This window comes from Equus przewalskii, chromosome 8, assembly GCF_037783145.1.
Source record: "Equus przewalskii isolate Varuska chromosome 8, EquPr2, whole genome shotgun sequence".
Classification (NCBI taxonomy): Eukaryota; Metazoa; Chordata; class Mammalia; order Perissodactyla; family Equidae; genus Equus; species Equus przewalskii.
The window spans coordinates 81,959,061-81,982,320 of record NC_091838.1 but is presented as its reverse complement, the minus strand read 5'-3'; the positions used below and the strand labels follow the sequence as shown (position 1 = coordinate 81,982,320).

General features: G+C 63.8%; 2 protein-coding genes across 17 annotated transcripts in view; one reads left to right on the top strand and one right to left on the bottom strand.

Moving 5' to 3' along the window:
- The window catches only part of LOC103542478 (maestro heat-like repeat family member 5), a 65,023-nt gene extending 51,773 nt beyond the window's left edge, over nt 1–13,250 (top strand). For 3 of the 7 annotated variants that reach the window (XM_070631105.1, XM_070631108.1, XM_070631104.1), the window contains 9 exons: nt 3,500–3,637; nt 4,098–4,212; nt 4,968–5,111; nt 10,318–10,494; nt 10,997–11,152; nt 11,910–12,029; nt 12,245–12,347; nt 12,592–12,666; nt 13,012–13,241. In XM_070631105.1, the coding sequence (XP_070487206.1) occupies nt 3,500–3,637; nt 4,098–4,212; nt 4,968–5,111; nt 10,318–10,494; nt 10,997–11,152; nt 11,910–12,029; nt 12,245–12,347; nt 12,592–12,666; nt 13,012–13,109 (1,126 nt within the window). In that variant the 3' untranslated portion in view covers nt 13,110–13,241. Of the gene's footprint in view, nt 1–3,499; nt 3,638–4,097; nt 4,213–4,967; nt 5,112–10,317; nt 10,495–10,996; nt 11,153–11,906; nt 12,030–12,244; nt 12,348–12,591; nt 12,667–13,011 lie in introns of all 7 variants that reach the window. The other 4 variants (XM_070631103.1, XM_070631102.1, XM_070631106.1 and 1 more) reach the window with 3 other exon arrangements.
- Nucleotides 13,251–16,143: 2,893 nt separating this feature from the next.
- PTP4A3 (protein tyrosine phosphatase 4A3) overlaps nt 16,144–23,260 on the bottom strand; it is a 36,958-nt gene continuing 29,841 nt past the window's right edge. For all 10 annotated transcript variants that reach the window (XM_070631118.1, XM_070631117.1, XM_070631112.1 and 7 more), the window contains 4 exons: nt 22,455–22,547; nt 19,656–19,786; nt 18,912–18,986; nt 16,144–16,891 (listed from right to left, as the gene is read on the bottom strand). In XM_070631118.1, the coding sequence (XP_070487219.1) occupies nt 16,774–16,891; nt 18,912–18,986; nt 19,656–19,786; nt 22,455–22,547 (417 nt within the window). In that variant the 3' untranslated portion in view covers nt 16,144–16,773. The remainder of the gene's footprint in view (nt 16,892–18,911; nt 18,987–19,655; nt 19,787–22,454; nt 22,548–23,260) is intronic.

The window sequence follows — 23,260 nt, the reverse complement described above, 5'->3', positions numbered from 1 at the left end:
AGTCCCCCAGGGGCGATGCTGGGGAGGCGGATGGTGGGGAGTTGGCAGCCACTCCCAGGGCCACAGAAGGCATCGTCAACCCCGTGGATCGCTGTGGTCCAGGTTCTGACGCCCGGCGGATCGTCAAGGACACAGGGAACCGAGGAAGGGGTCCGGGCAGCCACTGCTGAGAGGTGCACGGTGTGGGTGCCCTCGGCAACAGGGGATGCTGGGTGGCAGCCAGGTGAGCCTTGAGGCAGGGTGAGACTAGCCCTGGGCCTCTGAGGTTTTTGACATCCTACTCAGCTGGGCTGGCCCCTGGGGGTGTGGGCATGTACTCTTCAGCTGGTGGGGCCCTCCCGTTCCTTTGCATCTCTGGGGAGCAAAGCTCCTTTCTTTGCAGACACAAGCTACTTTGGTCAGTTCTCAGAGCTGGGTCTTCCTCCAGCCAATGTCCATCCTGCCCCATGAAGGACTTCTCATTTCTCTCATTTCATCCATTTTGGATTGACTCTCTTTAGTTCTCATGGGCCATCTGATTTCTCTTTATTTCAATGACAATTCCTTGGACCACTTATAAGTACAAGCCAACATATTTCCCTTTTTGCCCTGGCTGCCAGGAAGCTCATATCTAAAGTTAATGCTCAGTACCCACTCACTGTGGTGCTTGGTGCTTCTTTTTTGTTTCTCATCTCCTTCTGATTAGTTCTCTTTTAAACTTAAATCTTTTTTATTTAAAACACTGTTCATGATCCTGGTTTTTGGCACTTGACAAGGAACAAATAAGCAATTAATAATGAAATGCTATTTGGAGCCTGCACCTGAGATCTAAGAGCTCGTCCTAACCTCACCAGTGAGCACTCTGAGCTGGTCTCTCCATCTCACTCTTGGTTTCTTCATCAGTGCAGTGGGATCACTCCCTCATCGGGGGTTGTGGGGGTCAGACATGGCAAAAGACGGCAGCCTTTGTTCTAGACCCAGCTTGATGGGTGACCCTGGACAACTGGCTGACGCTCTGGGCCTCAGTTGCCCATCCAAGGTGAAGGGTTTGCCATCATGACCCAAACGCAAGCATCTTCTCGTCACTCTGCGCAGCGGGGGCATCGTGGTCTCAGGGGCCCAGGGGCCTCCTGACCCCTAGGATCTGCAGGGGGTGTGACCCCCCAGGGAGTTGAGCAGGGAGCCCTGGGCAGGGCGGGGCCAACGGAGGGCATGACGCTCTGTCCAGCTGTCCTCTTCCCACCCTGAGCGCCCCCACTGCCCGGCCGGGGCCTGCCTCCTTTCCTGGCCACCCCGGCCCCGGGCCTCAGCCTCCCTGCCCCTGCGTGCTCCCCGCGGCTCCGGGTGGAAAGGAGAGAGAGCACTAACGGGCTGTGGATCGTTCAGTCGATATTTGCAAAGTGCCGCTACAGGCCCCACTCTTGTCACTTAATAAATATCGACGGGCGCTTGCTATGTCCCAGACCATGCGCCTCATCAGAGGTTGTCCCATGGAAATGCAGACAGGAGTCAAGTAACGGCCTGGGGACAGTGACACACCACGGAGAGTGCCCTGAAGGAGAGTCACGGCCTCTGCAGAGGATGATGGAGGCGGGGCACCACCTGTCACGTGGTTCCTTGAGGACCAGGCATCGGGATATAAACCTGAATGATGGGTTCAAGGTCACCAGGTGGGGGCAGGGAGGGCAGAGAGCCTTCGGGGTGGGGGGACCCAAGATGGGAAGAGATAGGAAAGAAGCCTCGAGGTCAGCCTCCACACCCAGAGCAGTGGGGAGCCATGGAGGGCTCCTTGCAGAGGGCATGGGAGGATCCCACTGGCACCGCGGAGAGACGGGCAGACTGGGTGATGCACAGAGATGAGGGAGACGCAGAGCCCGCTTCTGCAGCTCACATCTGTAGGGAGGGTCTCCAGGGAGGCCTTGCAACTCCAAGTGGAAGAGAAGAGGGCTGCGCCTCACATCCTCGTCACTATCCTGTGGACAACAGCGGTCTGTGCCCAGGGGGTTGGGCAGGTTACATGAGACGATGCACAGGCAGCCCTGGTTCGTGCAGCGCAGCAGACTCTCCACACACCGCATCCTCCCCGACCGGGCTCATCCTCATGTCCGCGCTGCCCCGGGCACCACCCCGTGTGAGGCTACAGGGACAAGGCGGTCAGGAAAGACGAGGCCCAAGGCGCTCCAGGACCAGGGGCTTCCGAGAGTCGTCACGGAGGGACAGACGCCACTCTGCCCGAGGTTTTCTTCTCCTGAAACCCTCGTCACTCTGTGGCTGGGACCACTGGCCTGGAAGACGCCACCTCTGTTCAGCGGCACGGCTTGCAGCGAGATGACAGGCCAGCTGGCATTTGTTTTGGCACCCCGGGGGACTTTCCCGGAGTGGCATTTCAGCCTTGGACACTCGGCTTTGCAGATTGGCTCAGAATTGTGCCCAGTCCAAGCTGACGGCCTCTTCCGGGGGCTTGCTTGCCCTGCCAGGGTGGTGTGACCCAGCGCCGGGGAGCGGAGGGGGTGCCAGGATGGGGAGCCAGGCCGCAGAGCGGGGCTGCCTGCTTTCTGCGGGTCTGCATTCCAGGCCCGCCACCTGTGTCTGGCCTGCAGTGCCCGGGGCATCGCTGGCCTGGGGCCATGACGAGGCCTGCAGGTTTGGAGCTGGGGGCTGGGTGGGCTCCACTTCTGCTGCCCGGGCCCCACCTAGGGACCAGGACAGGGAGCGTCACCTCTCCGGGCGGCTTCCTCTTCTGTCAGGAGGTGGCAGTAGCGGGTCACCCGAGACAGCGCAGTGGAGGCCGGTGGCTGACCAGCGCGTGGTCACACCACGGTTCATGCCTGGCATGCTTTCTCCGTTGCACATGGCGTGCCGCGGTGGAACCTCGTTTCTCCAGGTCCTCTGAGGGCAGAGGAGTGTCAGGAGCTGCAAAGGGACCTTCTCTGGGCTTCCATGATGCCCCACCCCTTGGCTGTCCTCCTCCCTCCCTGCCGTGCCCCCTCAGTATTCTCGGCCCCACATTTAAACGGCACCGTCTCTCAAGGCTCACCTGAGACCCTCTCCCCACTGTCTCGGGGGACCACCGATCCCCAGATGTCTGCAGAGCTCTCTCTCCAGCTGTGTCCCTGGGCCTCAGCTTTGGAAAGCCGGCTGCAGACGCAATTGCGTCTCCTCTAACATATTCCAAAGACGCCTCACAGCGCCTGTGTGCCAGCTTCTCTCCAGCTTCTCCCAGAACAGTCCCGGCTCCTGGAAGGGCCCTCCAGTCTCTTGCCCGAGCCAGCCACCCTGGAGCGCCGGCTGGGGGTCTGGTTGCACTTGCGCAGCCCCTGCCCTGAGCCCAGCACAGCCCCCAGCCCGTCCTACGCCTCACCATTTCTCTTAAGTGAGGGTGGGGATGAGCTGGCCCCAGGGAGGCGTCGGGCTCCGAGCCAAGACAGGAGCCCAAATGCACCTTTCTGTGCATGCCGGGTGGCTGGGCACCCTCCCCAGGGACGGGGCGGGCCAGTGACGCCCCTCTGATCCACCACAGCGCGTCGCTGGAGGCGCTCAAGAGCCTGCTGTCCACCACGGGGCACTGGCAGGACTTCGCTCACCTGGAGCTGCAGGGCGCCTGGGACCACTTCACTGCCATCCACACCTACCCGCAGGGCGTGGGCCTCCTCGCCAGGTAGGAGTGCGGCCGGGGCAGAGGAGGGGCCCTGCCCCAGGCCATCACCCATTCAGGAGGCTGGGTGTATGGAGGACAGTGACCTCCGGGGCCTGCCTATGAGCACAGACTGGCGCCTGTGCACACCTGGCCCTCCGGCGTGGAAGGCACGCACCCCCTGCCCCAGGTCCCACGTGCACACACCGGGAGCCTGTGGATGCCTCCCGCCTCCACCTGGGCCTGAGGTTCCTGGGGCACAAAGGCCATGCCTGCCTCTGTGTCTCCCCAACGCCCACTTCCAGCCGGCACCCAGCAGGGGCCAGCGGGTGCAGAGGGAGGGGGAACATGCTCAGAGATGGGTGCCCACCCACGCTCCGCGACCCCACTGGCCGCCGGCCCTGGCTGGGTGGGGTGGCAGCAGGGGCTGCACACAGTGTTCACGCGCCCAGACCCCGACACCGCCCTGCGCCCCGCGCCCCAGGGCCATGGTGCAGAACCGCTGCGTGCAGATCAAGGCAGTGGCCAGCCAGCTGCTGCCCAACCTGCTGAGCAAGGAGGAGCGCGAGAGGAAGGTGTCCATGCTCATCCTCGTTGAGGTAGGGGCCTGGGCGGGCCGGGAGCCCTCAGACACATCCTGAACCCCTCCTCCAGCTGCCAAAGCGCCCCGTCAGGCAGGACCCGCCCAGCACCTCGCCCTGGAGCGGCAGGCACGCCCAGGCAGACCCGTCACACCCACTCCATCCGCCTCCAGCTCCACAGGGGCCACAGTCTGGGGCTCCTGGCCGGGTCCCCACCTTTCAGGCCCTGCTCAGCCTGCGCCCTGAGGGGACCCATCTCTCCACCCTCCCTCCCCTGGGCTGTGAAGCTGAGCGGGCGGTGCTTAGAACCAGGCAGATGCTGGGGGGTGGCAGGCGTTGCAGCTGGGAGCTCGGGGCAGTGGCAGGGCAGGGCGTGGGGGCCGTGCCTCATTTCCATAACGGACACATAGAGAGATTTAAATCAAAGCCTGGGGCCGCTGCCCACCCCACCCCACCAGCAGGATAGTCGGGGCTCCCTCCAAAGGTGCCCCCTGAGCCAGGCTGTTGATGTACGTTGGCCCCAGCCTTGCTGTGTTACCTGGGGCAAGGCCCCTGCCCCCTCTGGGCCTCAGTTTCCCCAGCTATATGCTGAAGGATAGAACTAGCTTGGAAGTGAGTTTCAAATCCTTGTTCACCAAGATACTCGGAGGGGGCTGGTCGACCCCCCTCCCCAAATATCCCACCAGACCCTGGTCCTAGAGCCGCACTCCCAGACACAGAGGCAGGGTGAGGCGGGCCAGGCCTGACCTGCCTGCCCTTGGGGGCCGCCCCAGTTCCTCTACAGCCCCGCCCTGCTGGAGGTGCTCCCCGAACAGACCGCCCTGGTCGTGCTGGCCCGAAGCCTCAGGGACTCCAGCCCCGAGATCCGTGTGCTGAGCCTGGAGGGCATGGGGAACATCCTCTTCCACCCGGCGAAGGTGAGGGCCCTCCCCACCCCACCCGAGCACCAGGGACGTGGGGTGTAGACAAGGCCACTGGATTGGAGTCTGGGCTCCATCCCTTCCATCAGTGGAGCTGGGGGGACACGGCTTCACTTCTCAGGGCCTCTGTTTCCTCGTCTGAAGAATGGGGCAGGTGAGGGCCTCTTGGCAGGTTGTATGAGCGCCACCGGGGCCGGGGGCGGGCAGGATGAAGTGTCTATTCCCGGAACATCGTCTCCTCCAGGCCCAAGAGGGCGAGGAACGCTGCTGCAGACCCCCAGGCACCTGGGAGGAGCCCCCGTGTGGCCCCCAGGCTGCCCGCAGAGGAGCACGCCCTCTGAGAATCTATGGATGGGTCCACCTTCCACTGTAGCCTCATCTTCTCTGTTCCCTCCCAGCTCCGCCCCATCCCTGGAACAACCCCCATACCGCCATGCACAGTGGACGCATTGCTGAAGAGCGGGACCGAGGCCTGCGACGCTGCCCAGGTCCCTGGCCTTCCCCGTCCACAGCCCCCCTGTGCAGGCCCTGGAATTCCTGACCGCACCCCCGCTGTGGGTCCCTGGGTGCCAGGCAAGGGTGAAATGCCAGGTGCTGCCTAGGATGCCAGGCCACCAAACCCTCCCCAGCACTTGCTAGCCGGCTAGTGTCTTCGGCTCTCCAGGCCCCAGCGTCCACACCTGTAAGAGGCGAGTGGAGGCAGGACCTGCCTCATCTGTCAGCAGACCCTCAATACCGGGCTGAGGCCAGGACCGAACACGTGGTCCCCTCCGGCCATCTACTGTCACAAGCAGCAGCCTTTTATCCCTGGCGCCTCGTGTGGGTCCTGCCAGTGGCTGATGCCACACAAAAAAAATGCCAAGTTAGAGAAAGATCTTTTCTCACCTGACCAGGAGGAGCTCACCTTCACCCCCACCCACCCCAGGGGCTGTAGTAACCCCCCAAGGAGAGGGCGAGATGCCCAGACCCTGTCTCCACTGCGGTGGGAGGGGCTGTTATGAACACAAGGATTTTCAGGGCTTGTCGGAGAAAGTGTCTGATCATAGGCAGGCCACAGAAGGGCCAGGTTCCAGAGAGACTCCGAAGCCTTTTGCCTGTCAGCCCACTTCACTCCCATTGTGTTCGCCTTGTAGGTCTCCACGTGGTGAAGAGGTGACCTCCATTAGGGTCACGGCTGGCAAAGCCCTTTGCACTGAGCTTGAGACATAGTAGGTACTTAGTAATGGAGACTAGATAGCACTTCCTCATTGATCTGTCCTTCCATCCATCCACCCATCCATCCATCCACCCACCCACCCATCCATCCACCCATCCATCCATCCACACTCCATCCATCCACCTACCCACCCATCCATCCACTCACCCACCCATCCATCCATCCACTCACCCACCCATCCATCCATCCATCCACCCACGCATCCATCCATCCATCCACACTCCATCCATCCACCTACCCACCCATCCATCCACTCACCCACCCATCCATCCATCCACCCATCCATCCATCCACCCACCCATCCATCCATCCACCCATCCACCCATCCATCCACCCATCCATCCACCCATCCATCCATCCATCCATCCATCCATCCACCTATCCATCCACCCACTCAGCCAGCCAGCCATCCACCCACTCATCTATCTATCCATCCATCCATCCACACATCCATCCATCCATCCATCAACCCATCCATCCACCCATCCATCCATCCACCCACGCATCCATCCATCCATCCACACTCCATCCATCCACCTACCCACCCATCCATCCACTCACCCACCCATCCATCCATCCACCCATCCATCCATCCACCCACCCATCCATCCATCCACCCATCCACCCATCCATCCACCCACCCATCCACCCATCCATCCACCCATCCATCCATCCATCCATCCATCCATCCACCTATCCATCCACCCACTCAGCCAGCCAGCCATCCACCCACTCATCTATCTATCCATCCATCCATCCACACATCCATCCATCCATCCATCAACCCATCCATCCACCCATCCATCCATCCACCCATCCATCCATCCACTCATCCATCTGTCCATTCACCCACTCGTTCACCCATCCATTTGTTCCTTGAGTCTTTCATTTATGACTTATTCTTTTGTTATTTCTTTCATTCATTCTTTTATATTTATTCATTCACTCAACCAGTTATTCATGTCTGCTCTCTCATTCATTTATTCATTCAGTCAGTCAGTGGTCATTCTTCTGTACGTCTTTCTCCAGCTGCTCCCCCGGACAGGCCATCAGTAGGAAGTTTCCATGTGACTCCTATATACCCCATACTGAGGCCCTATGAAGGATGGAGCAGACAGACCAGGCGGGCTGCCAAACCAGGACGGCCCAGGCTGGGGAAGGGAGGATGGTTCCCGAGTAGGGTGTGGGCTGGCAGCCACAGCGGGGCTAGGGGAAATGGGCACACCCAGAGCACCCCCAGCCAGAAACGCCTGCTGGTGTGGGGACAGGACAGGCTGGACTCGGCGGGGATGGAGCAGGCCACAGGACGGTGGGAGGGTCACAGTCACTGCCCACACACGCCAGAGAGGTGCCCTCTGCTGGGACCCATGAGAACAAATGGCCCCACAGGACTGTGTCCGCTCCCTGCTTCGCAGCTTTTCAGGCACCTGTCTGCCATCAAACATAAATTGCACTAACTGGGTAATGACGTGTGCGTCAGGAGGCCAGTAGCTGCGTGCAAAAGACCCAGGTTCCCCGCAGCATAAGCAAGACAGAAGTGTTTCTCTCCGCAGTGCGGCCGTCTGCTCCGCCTCCAGGGGTCCAGGCCCCTCCTCCTCTGTTGCCCCCCAAACCTGGTTGCCGCCCTCATCTGCGGGATCCGCGTGGCCACCACCAGGCCCATGCCAGCCAGCAGGCAGGCCCGCCCTTGGAGGGCACAACCCACCAGGTGTTCACTCCCTCCCGCTCCTGTCCGATCGGCCAAGCAGTCGCACCTAGCTTCAAGGAGAAGCCGCAAGGGGGTCCTCTGACCAAGGAACGGGGTGGGGGTGACTGTCCATGGGGCCGCTCGCCAGCTCTGCCCAGTGTTGCAGGAGGAGGTACCTCCTGTGGTCCCCATTCACCTCCAGAGAAGGGTCTAGAGGACCAGCCCGCAGTCTTTGTTCCGCACTGCCACGTGGAAATCACAGGGAAAAGCTGGGTGCTGTCCTCATGGATGGCATCCCAGCCACTTCCGTCCTTGTTGGAAACTGCCCTTTATGAAGATGCTCGCGTATCAAGGAAACATTCAGCTGAAAACAGCGCAGAGGTAGCCGCTGGGCACGGCAGGCAGCCCTCTGGTCAGCATCCCCCTGTCCAGGCCACCCATGGCCTCCCCCAGGGGTCACTCGGTGCTCATCTTATTGGACCCCTTAGCGCACAGGACTGGGTGACCTCTCCGTCCACTGGGCCCCGGGGCGCCTCACTCACTTGGTTTTCCTCCCACGGTGTGCAGGCGCCTTCTCACCTTCGCTGGTCTTTCTTCCTGTCCCTGGCCTGGCACTGAGGCCCACCCCAGGAATCCTTCCCCATTCCTCTTCTTGGTCTACACTCGCTCCCTTGGTGGTCTCCTCCAGTCTTGAAGCACCGTCTATTGGCCAGTTGCTCCCATATTTGTCTCCCAACCCGGGACCTGAGCTCCAGCCTTGACTCTCTAACTGCTAGGATCACGGCCGGTGTCTCAAACTCCACATGCGGACAACGGACTCCTCCCCCACTCAGGCTCCTCCTGCAGCCGCTATCGCAGCTGATGGGGACTCCACCTGTCCAGTTGCTCTGGCCCCAAACCTTGGGGTCATCCAGTCGATCAACAAACCCCACAGTACACCCAGAATCCAACCACTTCTCCCACTTCACTGCTCCCCACTGAAGCTACCAACATCTCCCCCACAGACGATACACTTCTCCTTTTCGGTGTATCTCACCCCGTGGCCAGGGGGCTCCTGTGGTGATGTGAATCAGTCTCTCCTCTGCTCACAAACAGCACAGGTGTGCTCCTGCCTCAGGGCCTTTGCACTGCTGCTCCCTCTGCTGGAATGCTCTTCCAGTTCCTCTTTGTAAGAATTTGCTCGGCTGTCACCTTCCCAGTGGCACCTTCTCTGATCCTACTTAAAGTTTTATAACAACATTGCCGCCCCCTCCCACCTCCACTCCAGCCCGTTGCATCCCCTGCCCTGCTTTATCTTCCCTCATCTCGCTCGTCACCCTCTGACACACATGATGGTGGGCGTGCCTCAGTTACTGTGTGGTCCTTCCCATCAGAATTCCACTCTGCCCCTGCCGTCCACAGCCAGAACCCTGGCTGCACCCAGAAGGAGCTCAGAAAGTGTTGCTGTTAAGGGACTCACTTGCTGAAAATGATAATATTGTAAAACCAGTGAGGTTGCCCAAAGCTTGTTTAAAAGTTGTCACATCAGCCTGGTTTGCACACAAGTCGTGGATAAGGGGCATGATGGCGGGAAACGTCCGCTGCCCACACGCTGCTCTCCAACAGTCAGTCTGGACGATGCACACGGGTCCGCTGCACGCAAGTGGTGCGGACAGAATGGGCTGAAGATGAATTCAGGCTGTTTTCAGGTGGCATAAAATTGAAAAATGGTCACTGCAACCTAGAAGGTCTGGCGCCACCACTGGAGCACCCCAGCTCCCTGTGATGAGAGAAACCAGTGACCTCAGGATGCGCACACCTGACCAGCCTGGTCCCGCCCAGCCCCCAGGCCCCGTCTGACCCAGGCGAGGTCTGGAATAGAGGGGAAGGCAGGATCCAGCAGAGGCAGGGAGGGGTGGTCTCCGCCACTTGGCGAGGGGCCTTCTGGCCAGCACGGGGACGGGAGAAGAAAGGACCTGGGGGCCAAGTGGCATGGGGTTCCTAGTCCCTACCCCTGGAGGACCCCAGGGGGCTCAGAGAGGGAAAGCCCTTGTCCACAGCCACACAGCTCCTGGTGGGCAAGTCACAGCTGGGCGTGCGTTCCCCTTGTGGGCAGAGCCAGAGCGGGCCCCCAGGGGGTGGGGGACACTGCCCGGTAGGGAGGCGCAGCACTGCAGGTGCCCAGGCCAGGATGGCATCTAGGGAGGGGCGTTGGGGACAGCCTGCGTTTGTCTGGGTCCAGCCGGCAGGGCTGGGGGTGGGAGGGGCGCAGAGGCGGCCGGTCCTGGTGTCCTCAGCCCGCCGGCCCTTGCCGCCCCCAGGGAATCCTGCTCCGCGGACAGCTGCCGCCCTTTCTCAACGGCTTCTTCCAGAACAGCGAGCCGGTGGTGGTGCGCATCATGGGCACCGTGTCGGACGTGCTGCACCGGCTGGGTGCCCACGGCGCGGGCGCGCAGAGCCTCGGCATCGCCGTCAAAACCCGCTCCTTCTTCGACGACGTGAGTGCACCCGTGCGCGCGTGGCCCCCACGCCGCCCCCTCTTCCTCCAAGGCCAGGAGGGCCCCAGGCCCCTCCTCTAGGACGGGGGATGGAGGCTGGGGGACGGCCTGGGCTCAGGGTCCGGCGGGGGTCGCCAGGTGGTGCCGGGCCCCTGCTCCACGTGGTTGAACGAGCGCCCGCCCAAGGCCCCCAGCCCCGCCGGTCCCCACGTTACAGGGCCGGCTTCCCTCCCTGGGAAGTAGAGGGCTAGGCTCTCGCCAGCTGCGTTCATGACGCTGGGGTGTTAGGACGTGATCACCAGGGTGAGAAGAGTGATTGTAGGTCCCTGAGGATGGCCCCACGGAGAGGCACAGCTCTGCCCCAGGGGCCCCGGGCCTGGGTGAGAGGGTCCTGCTGAGGGCACGGAGCCCCTTCCCCACAATGGGGGGGGAAGTCTCAAGTTGGGTGGAGGCTGGGAACCCCAGGCCCGTTTAGCTCTGGCTCTGAGCCCCTGCCTTGCAGGAGCGGGACGGGATCCGGGCGGCGGCCATGGCGCTGTTCGGTGACCTGGTGGAAGCCATGGCAGGCAGGGAACTGAGCAGCCTGCGAACCCAGGTGCACCAGAGCATGGTGCCCCTGCTCCTGCACCTGCAGGACCGCTGCCCAGACGTCGTCACGGTCAGTGCTTCCCCTCGGGCCTGGCGGGCCTTTCCCCCAGCGGGGCTAGGGGCCCCAGGGGCCAGTGGACCAGGCGATGGGGGGTCTGTGGGAGCAGAGGGCTGCCCGAGGGTGAAGGGTGCTCCCTGGGGCCATGGGTTTGCACACCTACACCAATCTCCCTGACCGAGGTCTCCCTGCGCCCCCCCATATACATGCACGTACACACACAGGCCGGCACATACGTGGGCATATGCACGTGCACACACACACCCACATACACACATGCACTGTGCCGTCTGTGTAGGCAGGACCCAGTCTGTTCTGCTCACTGCTGTGTCCCCAGCACCCAGCACGTGGTGGGGCGCAGGCTGTTGGTTGAACTTGCTGAAATGTGTGCCAGCCCGTGCCCCGCGCCCAGGCCCTTAAGGCCCAGCTCAGCCTTCCCGGGGCTCCAGGCCATCGGGGGGGATGGACAATAAGCAGCCAGTTAGGAAGCGAATGGGAGAACCACCTTCAGTCCTGCCTGAGGCCTGACACAGAGCCGGGAGGTGGGGGGGTCTTCCCCAAGGCCCACGCTGGGGAGCCCAGGGTGGGTTAAGAGTCAGTCCAGGAGGAGTGTGTCAGGCAGAAGGAGGTCTGGCAGCGGGAGGGAGACGGGGACCCAGGAGGGACGGCGGCCACACTAGCACTGCAGGCTTCCCCAGACCCCACCCAAAGCCGGTGGTCCTCAAGCTCAGAGACCCCGGCAGACCCTCCCGTGCTGTCCCCACAGCAGGCCAGGTTTGCCTTCTACCGCTGTACCGTGCTGCTCCGTTGGCGGCTGCAACACACCACCTTCTGCACGCTGGCCTGGGAGAGGGGCCTCAGTGCCCGTCACTTCCTCTGGACCCGCCTGGTGAGGGACCTGAGGACCAGGGGCGGGGGATACTGGGCTGCAGTGGGGAGCAGGGGAGGCAGGGCTGGGGAACGGGGGCCAGGCTGGGCGTTCCCCACGTGTCCTCCACTCGACACATGACCCTGAGGGCAGGGGGCACCGGGCTGGGGCTCCCGGCTGTGGTCTGTGGAAGGCCAGCCCCCCTGGCCCCAGCCAGTGACAGCTGGGCTCTCCAGATGACCCGCAGCCAGGAGGAGTTCAGCATCCACTTGGCACAGGCGCTCAGCTACCTGCACAGCCGCCAACACCACATGAAGACTTGGGCCGTGCTCTTCATAGGTAAGCAGGGTGTGGCCGGGCTTGGGGCACCCCGGGCCTGACCCACCAGAGCCCCCGACTCTCACCCGCCCTAGCTCGCCCACCTAGCACCCGCCACACCTCGGCAGCTGGAGCTCAGGGTCCACAGGCAAGAGGGGAAAGTGGTGGATGGGGGGGCCTCAGGGGGGCAGGACTGGGTAAGAGCCCCCCACTCACCAGCGAGCCCCCTTCCAGTGGCCAGCGAACTCCTCCATCTGTCGCACAGGTTATACCATCTGCTGCCACCCCCGGGCCGTGTCCAGGATGGTGAACAGCGTCGACAGAAACCTGCTGCTCTGTAGTAAGCGGCCCCCGGCCCCGCCCCCCAGTCCACACCCGCAGCCCGCGTCTGGAGGCGGATGCGGGCACCTGCCAGAAGGGGGCTCACACCCACTCCACGGGCTGCCTGAGGCTCGATAAGGCTGTGGTGGGCTCCCAAACATGGGGGGCTGGAGTGGGGGAGGCAAGGGAGCACCCCAGGTCTTGAAGGTGGAGGAGGGGGTCTGGGCCCATCCTGCCAGCCCCCAACCCCGGGCTGGGATGAGGGGGCTGCTCCCAGGGAGCGTGGGGGCCGGGCTCCCTCCACCAGGGTGGGGCTGTGGGTGCTGGACCAGGTCACCTCTGACGTGTCCCTCCTCTCCTGGAGCTTTTGAAGATCTCAAGAAGGCCCCGGAGCCTGGCCTCCGCGAATTTGCTACCAGGCAGCTGTCATTCATTCAGGAGGTGGCAGCCAAACCACACTGACCTCCAGCCATCCTCCCTCCCCTTCCCCTCCCCTGTGCCCACCGCATCGGTCAGCCTCGCCCCGTCTGCACAGAGCTTGGTTGCACAATTTTCCATTTAAAAGAAAGATCTAGATTCAACAAAGAAGCATCACACCTGTCAGCTCCCTGCTCACCACCTGTGGGCCCCCAGGGGACTGAGGCCAGCCCAGGAGACACTGGCAGGACTAGGGAACAGGAAGACAAACTGTGAAGTCTGTGTGGGGCCCTGCAAATGACGGCCCCTCCACTCGTGGAGATCAGGTAGACTCCACTGGACTGGAGCCCAAGCCACAGCCCACCGACGTCCTGGGCACTGAGAGGGCCCTCCAAGGGCATCCTTGGCCTTCAGGCCTCAAGGCTGCATGGAGCCATTCACCCAGGCGCCCCCACAGCCTTCAGTTTGTCTCCAGCTCCATAGTCGCTGAGGGGCTGTGGGTGGGGAAGAGGCCCCTTGGCTGGTCTCCCTCGCCCCCACCTCCATCCTCCTGAGCCCACTCGGGGTTGGCATGTGGGGGTGGCAGCAGAACCAGCCTGGGCACAGAGTCACACCTTCCCAGTGGGACCTGGCCCACTCTGGACGAGCTCTGTGGCTGAGGCATTTCAGCTCTCTGAGCCTCAGCTGTTCCATCTGTAAAATGGGTACTAAGACCTTCCTCCAGAGACCCCTCGGAGGGCTCAAGCCCTTCCTGGCCATGTCCCCTGACTCCCTGGGAGCCACCTGGAGACCCGCCTGACCTTCAGCCGAGTCCCTGCCCCTCTCAGCCTTGGTTTTCCCACGTGTGAAGCAGGCAGCTGGCCCGTCTCCTGCCTGCCGGAGTTCTCCTTAGGGCCCCACCCCCCGGGCTGTCTCTCTTGGGATCCCCGCCAGACCAGCCGGCTGCGCCTCCAATGGGGTGCTCCTGCCCAGCCTGCCCACATGCCTTTTCTCTCAAGTGCTCACACTGGTCCCCTCCACCCCTCTGCTCAGGCAGCTCCTCCCACCTGGAGCACCCACCTCGGTACCTCCACACCACCCCACTGTTCAAGGACCAGCCTACGTGTCCCCTGCTGGAGGGAGCCTCATCAGCGCCTCCTGAGGCTGGGCACCCCTCCGGCACTAGACAGACCCCTAGCCTGTCACCCCCGACTCCCTCTAGACTGTGAGCCCCTCAGAGCAGCGATGTGGCTGCACGGGGCTGGCACAGAGGAGGCCCCACAACTTGGATGGTGGGTTGAAAAAAATACAGTGACCTTCATGGAGCACGCACCAGATTTATTTGTGTTCTCGGATGTGTTCGGGGAAAGGAGGAAATGACCGTGTGGTGCAGCTGGAGGAGCCGGGAGAGGGCCGGAGTCTGCGGCCCCGTCTTGTCCGTCCGTCTGTCCATCCGTCTCTGAATGGCGCCCCAAGGAGGGCTGTGGGTGGTCTTACCTTTTCACGACTCCCCATGTTGTCCACTGACCTTTGCAAGCACCCACTACCCCTCCTTGCTCCCACCCCCTGGCTGCGGTGGGTGTGCTCCATCGGCACCAAGGGGCCGAGGGGAGGGTGCTCTTGGTCCAGCCTGGTGGCTGTGGTCCCAGGTCAGGGGTGCCATGTCCCCTAAAGGGGGATGCCTGCCTGGTTCAGCCATCAGCTGCCCTCTGGCCGCCGTGGGGCAGTGGGCAGGTAGGCTGCCCTCCACACTCCCCCTCCGGCTGGCTCACTCTCCCTGGGGACAGTCTGGTTTAGTAAAAGCTGGGAGCTGACAGGCACTGACCCAGTGGGTTCCTGGAGCCGGCAGTGACTGGACTAGCCCCTCAGGGAACCGAGACAGAGAGACCGTGTTTGGAAGCGGGAAGGAACTGGATTCCTACCAGGCAGGGCTGCTGGGCCCTCCAGAGCCCGGCACGGGAGGTGCCCATTAACGGCACCAGTGTGACAGTTCACGGCCAGGCCAGCTGCAGCAGGCCGGGGAGGGACGGACCGGGTCTGTGTCCCTGTTGGCCACCTGCCCAGGGCCCCAGGGAAGACACAGCCCACACAGCCACCCCAGGGCCAACTTTCAAGGACTAGTGGAATGGGCCCAGGCAGGGGGCACTCACACCCGGGGGACACAAGTCTCTGCCAAGGCCTCGCTGTGAGCCCTGGGCACAAGGCCTGCCCTTCCTGGGCCCCCCTCCTCCCCTGGGAACAGAGGAGTGACGACCTGGGGAACTGGAGAGCCCCTCCCTGTAGACCCACCCCAGCGTGGTGTAGGGTACAGGGTGAGATAGATGGAAGAGCAGGCCGGGATGGGGCCCCAAGGAAGAGGAGGCCAGGTGGCAGAGGCAAGGAGGCCGCCTGGACAGGGGCCCGGGGCTGCGACAGCCAGGAGGTCCCAGCAACTGGGCGAAAAGGGATCAGTAAAGACCTCTGGGGGGTGTCCAGAGGTGGGTGGCCGTGCGTGGGGGCCCTGGGGCAGACCGCCCCCAGCCTCTCTGCTCCCAACCAGACCAGCCCTGGGCTCCTCCTCCCACCTCCGCCCACTCCTTGACCCTTTCCCTCAGCCTGGGAAGGGGCCGACCCCCAGGCCCACGTGAGCATGGCAGTCTGTGCCTTCAGGCAGGCCAAGGCCCCCACACACCCAGCCCCCGAGGCACCCCACCCTGGGCTGATGAGAGGGCGTGTCCCCCCACCCGAGCAGAGACGGCCTCCATCACCCCCTCCCTCCTCTGGACATCTAAGGCTGAAAGGAGGATGCCTGGTGGAGGCAGGACAGGGCGGCCACCCTGCTGGGCACAGGCCCCAAGGAAGTACCAAGTGAACCCACCCTCCCTGCAGGGGGCTAGAACCTGGGGACCCAGCCTGGCCTTCCCTGCCCCAGGTCCCCCAAACGGCACAGGGCAGGCCCGGCTCAGGCCACTCTGTGAACTGGAGCACAGGGACCCGGCGTGGCCACCAGGGGGAGCCCCAGCAGGTCCAGCCCTGGACAGTGGCCTCCTGGGCCCCACGCACCATGCAGGGCCACCCGCCCACCCTGCACGGCCGCGCACCGGCTCTCAGCACACACAGCCACAGGGACCTGTTTATTGCCTTCGAGTGTCCGGAACATGTGACCGCCCAGACCCAATAATTTAAGGTGCCATGAACATGTCGGGGCGAGGGGCCACAGACGAGGGGTCGGGCCCCCAGCAGTCAAAAAACACACCTGTCCCCCAACAAACGGGCCAGAGAGGAGAGCTGCCCGGGGCAGTGTGGGGAGGGTGCTGGCGGGAGGGCCAGGGACCGGGGGCCCCCAGTAAGCCTGAGAGAGACAGAGAGCGCCGAGAGCACAGAGACACAGGACACAGAGACAGAGATAGAGACACACACAGCAGAGACAGAGACAGAGAGAGCCAAGAGCACAGAGACAGACACAGAGATACAGAGACACACAGCACAGAGAGAGAGCCGAGGACAAAGAGATGATAGAGCCTTGGGCACAGAGACAGAGAGACATGAAGAGATGGAGGGCACGGAGACAAAGGGAAAGGGGTCCAGAAGGCGCTGACACGGGCAGACAGACGCAGGGAGAGACAGACGGACAGACACAGCAAAGGGCGTGCGGGCGCGCTGGACCAGTCGGACGCAGGCGCGCTGAGGTGTCCGGAGAAAGGCGAGGTGCAGGCAGCCAGGGCGGGGCCCCCGCGGGCGAGGTCCTGAGCTACATGACACAGCATCTGGTCCTGTGTGTGTGCGGGTCTTTGAACCGCAGTCTCTGTTTAGGCCGGTACTTTTCCAGGTAGGTGAGCTGTTTGCTGTTGATGGCTCCGCGCCGCTTCCTGGGGAGAAGGGACCAGGGTGCGGATCGGGCGGGACCCGGGCTCGGCCACGTGACCTGCCCCAAGGGGCTCGAGGCCCAGAGTCCAGCGGGGCTGGGGCGGGTCCTCGTGGCCAGCAGAGCCCATCCTTTGCCCAGGCTGTTCCCGCTGCCAGAATCCCCCTTCCCCGGCCCCCTGCAGTCACCCCTGCTGGCCTTCAACTCACCTGGCTATCACCTCCTCCAGGCTGACTCCCTGGCTTCCATCCCCCCATGGTCCCCACCCTCCCATGGCCCCATGTGTACCCGACTGTCACCCACCCCCAGGCCATGGGCTCCCAGAGGGCCACAGGGGGCAGCTGGCACCTCTACTGTCTGGGAGGGAGGGGAGGACCTCAGGGGATGGGGTGCGGGGGGCACCTGGGCTGCTCACCAAGCACTTCTGGAGCCATCCCTCCCCACCTGCCCGTGACCTCAGGCATGGCCATGGCCTCGCTTCGGCCAATGAAACATGAGTGGCAGAGACACACATGTCTGCCAGATAAAGCTTTGGAGCCATCGTATGGCTCCACGATCGCCCTGTCCCTCCGGCCCAGCGACCAGCAGTGCTGGAGATGGGGCAGCCCCCACGGCCGGCATCCCAGGGTCCCTGAGCAGAGCCCCTGCTAACCGCGTCAGGCCACAGAAGTGAGAGACTAGCCTGGGCTGTTCTCGGTCCCCAGGGTCTGGGCCCACTTGTTACTCAGCACAGCCCGGCCTGCCCTGACTCACGCACCCCGGGGTGAGGGAACCACAGCCACAGGAAGTGGGACCAGCCCAGGCTCAGTGAGGGGTGGGGTGAGGGGAGGCTATGGGGATGCCCAGCCCTCGCCCTGGTGCCGCTCCTGGGATCTATGCCCATTCACAGAGCTGCAGTGAGCTCACAGATAGAAAAGAGTGTGCGCGAGTGTGTGTATGTGTGTGTGCGCATGTGCACGTGCCAAGCTCCCTAAGGAGGCCAGAGCTCCTGCAGGCACAGATGCTCACCAGTGCACGCAAAGCTGGAGGCTTGGCTGGTAAACAAGCCTGCCCTGGGGAGAACACGATGGCTGTGCCCTGGGAGCCACCATCAGAGGCGCAGGGGGGAGCACAGCCTCCAGAGTGCGTGCATGTGGCTGCGGGTACATGTCGCACGCACACACACACGGTGGATGGGGCTGGAGGGTGGCTGGGGCCAGCGCAGCACCAGCACCTCTGCAGTCAGCCCCGCCCGTCCCTGCTGTCGCCCCAGGACCCCTGCACCAGCCGGGCCTCCTCTCCCGGGAGCAGCGGGCCACAAGGAAGCAGTGGGCCTGGACATCTCCATGGGGGCCGAGGAGGGGCGGCTGGGAGAGGCCGACTGGGGCCACGAGGGCCGGCCAGGACCACGGGGGGCAGTCACAAGGGCAGCTCTCAAGGATGCCGTGTGTGAGCATCCCCAGGGGTGCGGAAGCAGAGTGGACAAGGTGCCGGGAGAGGTTTGTGGGTTTCTGTTTGTCACCGAAGGGCTGGAGTGGATGGCTTCTGGGGCTCCTTCCTCTTCTGGAAGGTGAGAGGAGTGACATCCCCATGTCAGGATCACGGGGCCTGAAGAGTTGTTATTTGCCCGACTCCCTACTGTCAGAGATGGGGCTGGGCCTGCTCGTTACTCAGCATAGCCCGGCCTGGCTAACCGATGCTCTCCGGGCTGAGCCACGAGATGGGACCGGCTGGGCCTTCACCGCAGCCTCTCCTCATCACACCGCCCAGCACCCGCCGGCAGGCCACACACACAGGCACAGGCCTCACTCGGAGCCCAGCGGCCTGACTGCGGGGCCCTCGTGGCCTGGAGGCTGTGTTGGTACCACAACATGAGGCTGGTGGGACTGGGGAACACCTCAGAGGACACCCCAGGGCCAGGGGTCAGGACTGCCCACTGATAAGGCGCCGGGCCCCTGCAGGGTGGGGAGTGCAGGATAAGGGCCCCCTAAACCCACACCCCCAGGCGCTCACCAACCGCCCTCCCCCACCGGCTGGCCACTCACTGTCGGATGAACTGGATGGCGTCCTCGTACTTCATCCCACTCTCGATGAGGGCCAGCGCCACGAGAACAGGAGCCCTGGGGACACACGGCAGAGTCATCCAAGCTCTGCCCCCCTCACCTCCCTCCCCTGACAGGCCGCCTATGGAAGATGCCCTCACCCTCACGGCCGAGGATGGCTCAGACGCCCCCCAGTCCCTCATGGTGGGCACTGACTCACAGCTCAGCCCGACCTCCTGGGTCCAAATCCTGCTCCCTCCCATCTCTGCTGTGTGACCTCAGGTGGACCAGGCAACCTCTCTGTGCCTCAGGCTCCTTGTGTGTAAAATGTGTTGCTGGGAGGACTGAAGGAGAACAGCACAGCCGAGCTTGGGTGTGGCCCCGGCTAAGAGCTTGATGCTCTACCAACCCCACCTGCCTGGTCTTCCCTCTGCCAACTGGGGGTTCCCCTGCCTGGGTCCTTTCAGGCAAAGCCAGGCTGTTTGGTGGGGGCAGGGGTCTTTGGGTCTGGGGACGGGGTGCTGGCAGTGCCTTCCTGCTCAAGTGCAGGGACAAAGCTGCAACCACAGCAGGAGAGAATGGGGTCAGACTTCGGGAAGGACTTCCTTGCCGCGAGGTGGTGGAGGCCATGTCCGGGCGCCCTCTGGGAAGTAGGGCACGTGAGATGCGGGCTCAGACCCACACCGGACAGCAAGTCAGACCACAAGATCCCAAGGGCAGGCGAGCCCCGCCCGGCCCCCTGCTCACCGTCCCAGGCCGGCCACGCAGTGCACAGCCACGCAGCTGCCGGGGTCATCACAGAATTTGGCCTTCAGCAGGCTCAGCCAGTCCTCCACCACTTTGCCGGGAGGGGGCGCCCCGTCATCGAACGGCCAGTCCTGCAGAGGGGAGCAGCGTGAGGACCCCGACGGAGGGTGGGGGGGAGAGGCGGGGCCCAGGCCGCCGGCCTGCGGGCTCCACAGGGTCAGGGCACTCAGGAGCCCCCGAGGGTGGGAGGCAGCGGGCGGCAGAGGTCACTCGGAGGGGCGGCCTCCTCACCCTCTTCTGCTCACCGCAGCTGTTCCCTCCTCCAGGAAGCCCCCTGGGAATGCTCTGCCCTTTTCTTTCGGGAGCCCCAGGAGCCCTACTCGCCCTTCCTGACAGCCCGCACTGTGGTTCTAGGGTCAGAGAGGTTCCGGGTCAGCAGGCCCAAAGGGTCTGGTCCACAAGCGTGGTTGCCCCGTGCCTCTCCACGTCCCCAGCCCACAGCACGGCCACACAGAGCAGGCCAGCCCGGTGACCAGGAAGAAGTGAAGAGAGGGTTGGAGGGGGAGGCCCGTCACTCGGGGGCCAGGGTGCCTCATGGTCAGCTCCACCTGCGGCCTCTCCAGACGCTCATTTTGAAGACTTAGCTGTGCCACCCGCCTCCGCCAGTCCCAGGCGAGGGGAGGCGCCCCAGGGGGGGCCGGGCCGGGCTCAGGGCACAGGCAGTGAGGACAGAGATGCTCGAGGCCTGGGGCAGCAGACGCAGAGGGGGCACGGTCCCAGAACGAGTGCTGTAGGCACCAGGGGTGAACCTAGGTGGGCCCCACTCCCCAGGCTGACGGGGAGACATCCCCAGGCCCAGCTAATCCCGCCCCCAGCCTCCAGAAGCGGCAATGCCGGGGGGCAGCCATCTGCATGGGCCCCCTAAGTCTAACGGCCTCCTTTGTGCTGCGGCGGGCGGGCAGGAAAGGGCACTGCACCCCGCACGGACAGGCGCTTCCCACGGGTTCACCTCGTGGCCACAGGCACCCACGCCTTACAGGTGAGGCACCAGGGGCCACACAGCCAGGCAGGGGCGGAGGCGGCTTCAGGCCAGGCCAACCCCACCCCAGCTCTGGCTGCGTCCACCACTCCAAACTGACGATCAGACCACCACTCCAAACTGACGATCAGAGGTGACTACACACAGTAACACGGGTCATAAGTGGGTCCTTGAATGAAAAGTGATAACTAAGGGCTGAGGAGCCCGAGGCCCGAGCAGAGCCAGGTGGGGCCTGCTGGACACAGGACCGCGTCTCCCGCTCCATGCCTCCAGCCCGAGGCGGGCAGCCCTGCGCTGGGGAGACACCAGGAACCCACAGCCCGTCCCACAGGAATGTGGCAGCACAGCCGCCTGCCCTCCGCCTGGACACGGTTCCCCAGGGCCAGGGGACCAAGGAAACAGCCCCAAGGGTCCCTCCCCACGGCCTTCACAGATAGCCACCCCGGGGACCAGCCAGGTGTGCCCACCCACCCTCCCGTGGCACCTGCTGCCCAGCAACAGGGCCCCAAACACAGGCAGCGAGATGAGGCCCTAAGACAGGCCCAGATGCAGAGGAGCCAGCAGGAGCCACTGGGGGCTGTGGGTGGCCTCTGAGCCTCGGGCTGTCTGCATAGTGGGGCTGTGTTCTCCACCAGGCAGGACTATGGGGTCAGACCCAGCCCGTGAAAGGGAGCACACCTGGACAGGGGCGCACCGGGAGGAGAGCTGCACCTGGAGAGGGGCACACCTGGAGGGGAGCTGCACCTGGAGGGGGAGCTGCACCTGGAGAGGGGCACACCTGGAGGGGAGCTGCACCTGGAGGGGGAGCTGCACCTGGAGGGGGAACTGCACCTGGAGAGGGGCACACCTGGAGGGGAGCTGCACCTGGAGGGGGAACTGCACCTGGAGAGGGGCACACCTGGAGGGGAGCTGCACCTGGAGAGGGGAACACCTGGAGGGGAGCTGCACCTGGAGGGGGAACTGCACCTGGAGAGGGGCACACCTGGAGGGGAGCTGCACCTGGAGAGGGGCACACCTGGAGGGGAGCTGCACCTGGAGGGGGAACTGCACCTGGAGAGGGGCACACCTGGAGGGGAGCTGCACCTGGAGAGGGGCACACCTGGAGGGGAGCTGCACCTGGAGGGGGAACTGCACCTGGAGAGGGGCACACCTGGAGGGGAGCTGCACCTGGTGGGGATCTGCACCTGGAGAGGGGCACACCTGGAGGGGAGCTGCACCTGGAGGGGAGCTGCACCTGGAGGGGGTGTTCACCTGGACGGGACGCACCAGGAAGGGGTATTACTAAAGTGCCGCTCCCCGAGCCGCCCCAGCTCTGCCACAGTCTGGCCTGGCCTCAGACAGCAAATGACCCCAGCCTCAGTCTCCCCACAGCAGAGCTGCATGCCGGGCTCTCCCGAGGCTGAGAAGCCGCGGCGCGTGGCAGAGCCTGCCAGTGCCAGCACGGGGGAGGGCTGGCTGCGTGGGCTGGGGCTGGGCCAGTGCGGGCTGTGCTCCGCCTCCTGAGCCAGCTGGCCATGACAGGCCCGCCCACTCTAGAGGTGGAAAATGGCCTTGCAGAGGGGAGGGGACTCTTACAAGGTCACACAATCAGAAACCTGGGACTCCCTGAGATGTGCCCACCATGCACGAGGACCAGGCAAGTGGCAGGTGGCACGCAGCAAGGCCACGTGTGCCTCCGTCACAGAGAGGGGGCACGAAACTCACTGCCCAGGCTGAGGGAGCCCCCGCCCCCAGCCCACCCAGCACCATGCGGCCCTCACCACGACGGTGATGCCGTCCTTCTCCAGTGGGGCCTTGTCGTAGGTCACTTCGCACACGCGCACCACGGTGGTGGCCCCATACTTCTTCAGGTCCTGGCAGGGAGGGAGGAGGCGGAAGGCAAGGCTCAGGGGTGGGGATCCCCTGACCAGGCCCCCAGGGCAGAGCCGTACCCCCCTCAACAAAACAGGAAGGTTGAGGCCGAGCCTGAACCGCTGGTGCGGGACTTTCACACTCAATGATCTGCCGGGGGTGGAAGAGTCTTTCCTGATGCTTCTGGGGCAACTGTCCCTTGGCCCCCCCCACCCCCACAGACGGGGGGTGGCGTCCCCACCCACTCTCATGGTGATGGAGACCATGAGCCTTGCTTCCCAGCACATCACCTCCCTCCTATTGGGCGCTCAGAATCCCAGATGGCACCAGCAAGGCCCCACTTTCCAGTCAAAGCTCCTGGGTCCCCAAGCAGGGACAGAACACTGCCAGCCCACACACGGGCCCCTGCATGGTCCCCGCTGTGAGCAGACCATCCAGCCAGAGGTGCATGAAGAGTCCAGTCAAGGGCAAGGCCAGACCCCTCACTGGGGCCTTCAGAGCCTGGGAGGGGCAGGCCTCAGCGGGCAGGGGCCTCAGAGCGGCAAGGCAGGCACCCGCTCAGAGGCGGCTGGGAGGGACTCTGGCCCTGCACACCAGTGGGGAAGCCCCAGGCTACCAGGGAAAAGGTCAAGGGAATTCACAGCCAGGCACAGGGATATTAATACCAGGGGAGAGGGTCCACTCCATGAAGCCACGTGCAGGGGCTGCTCCCACC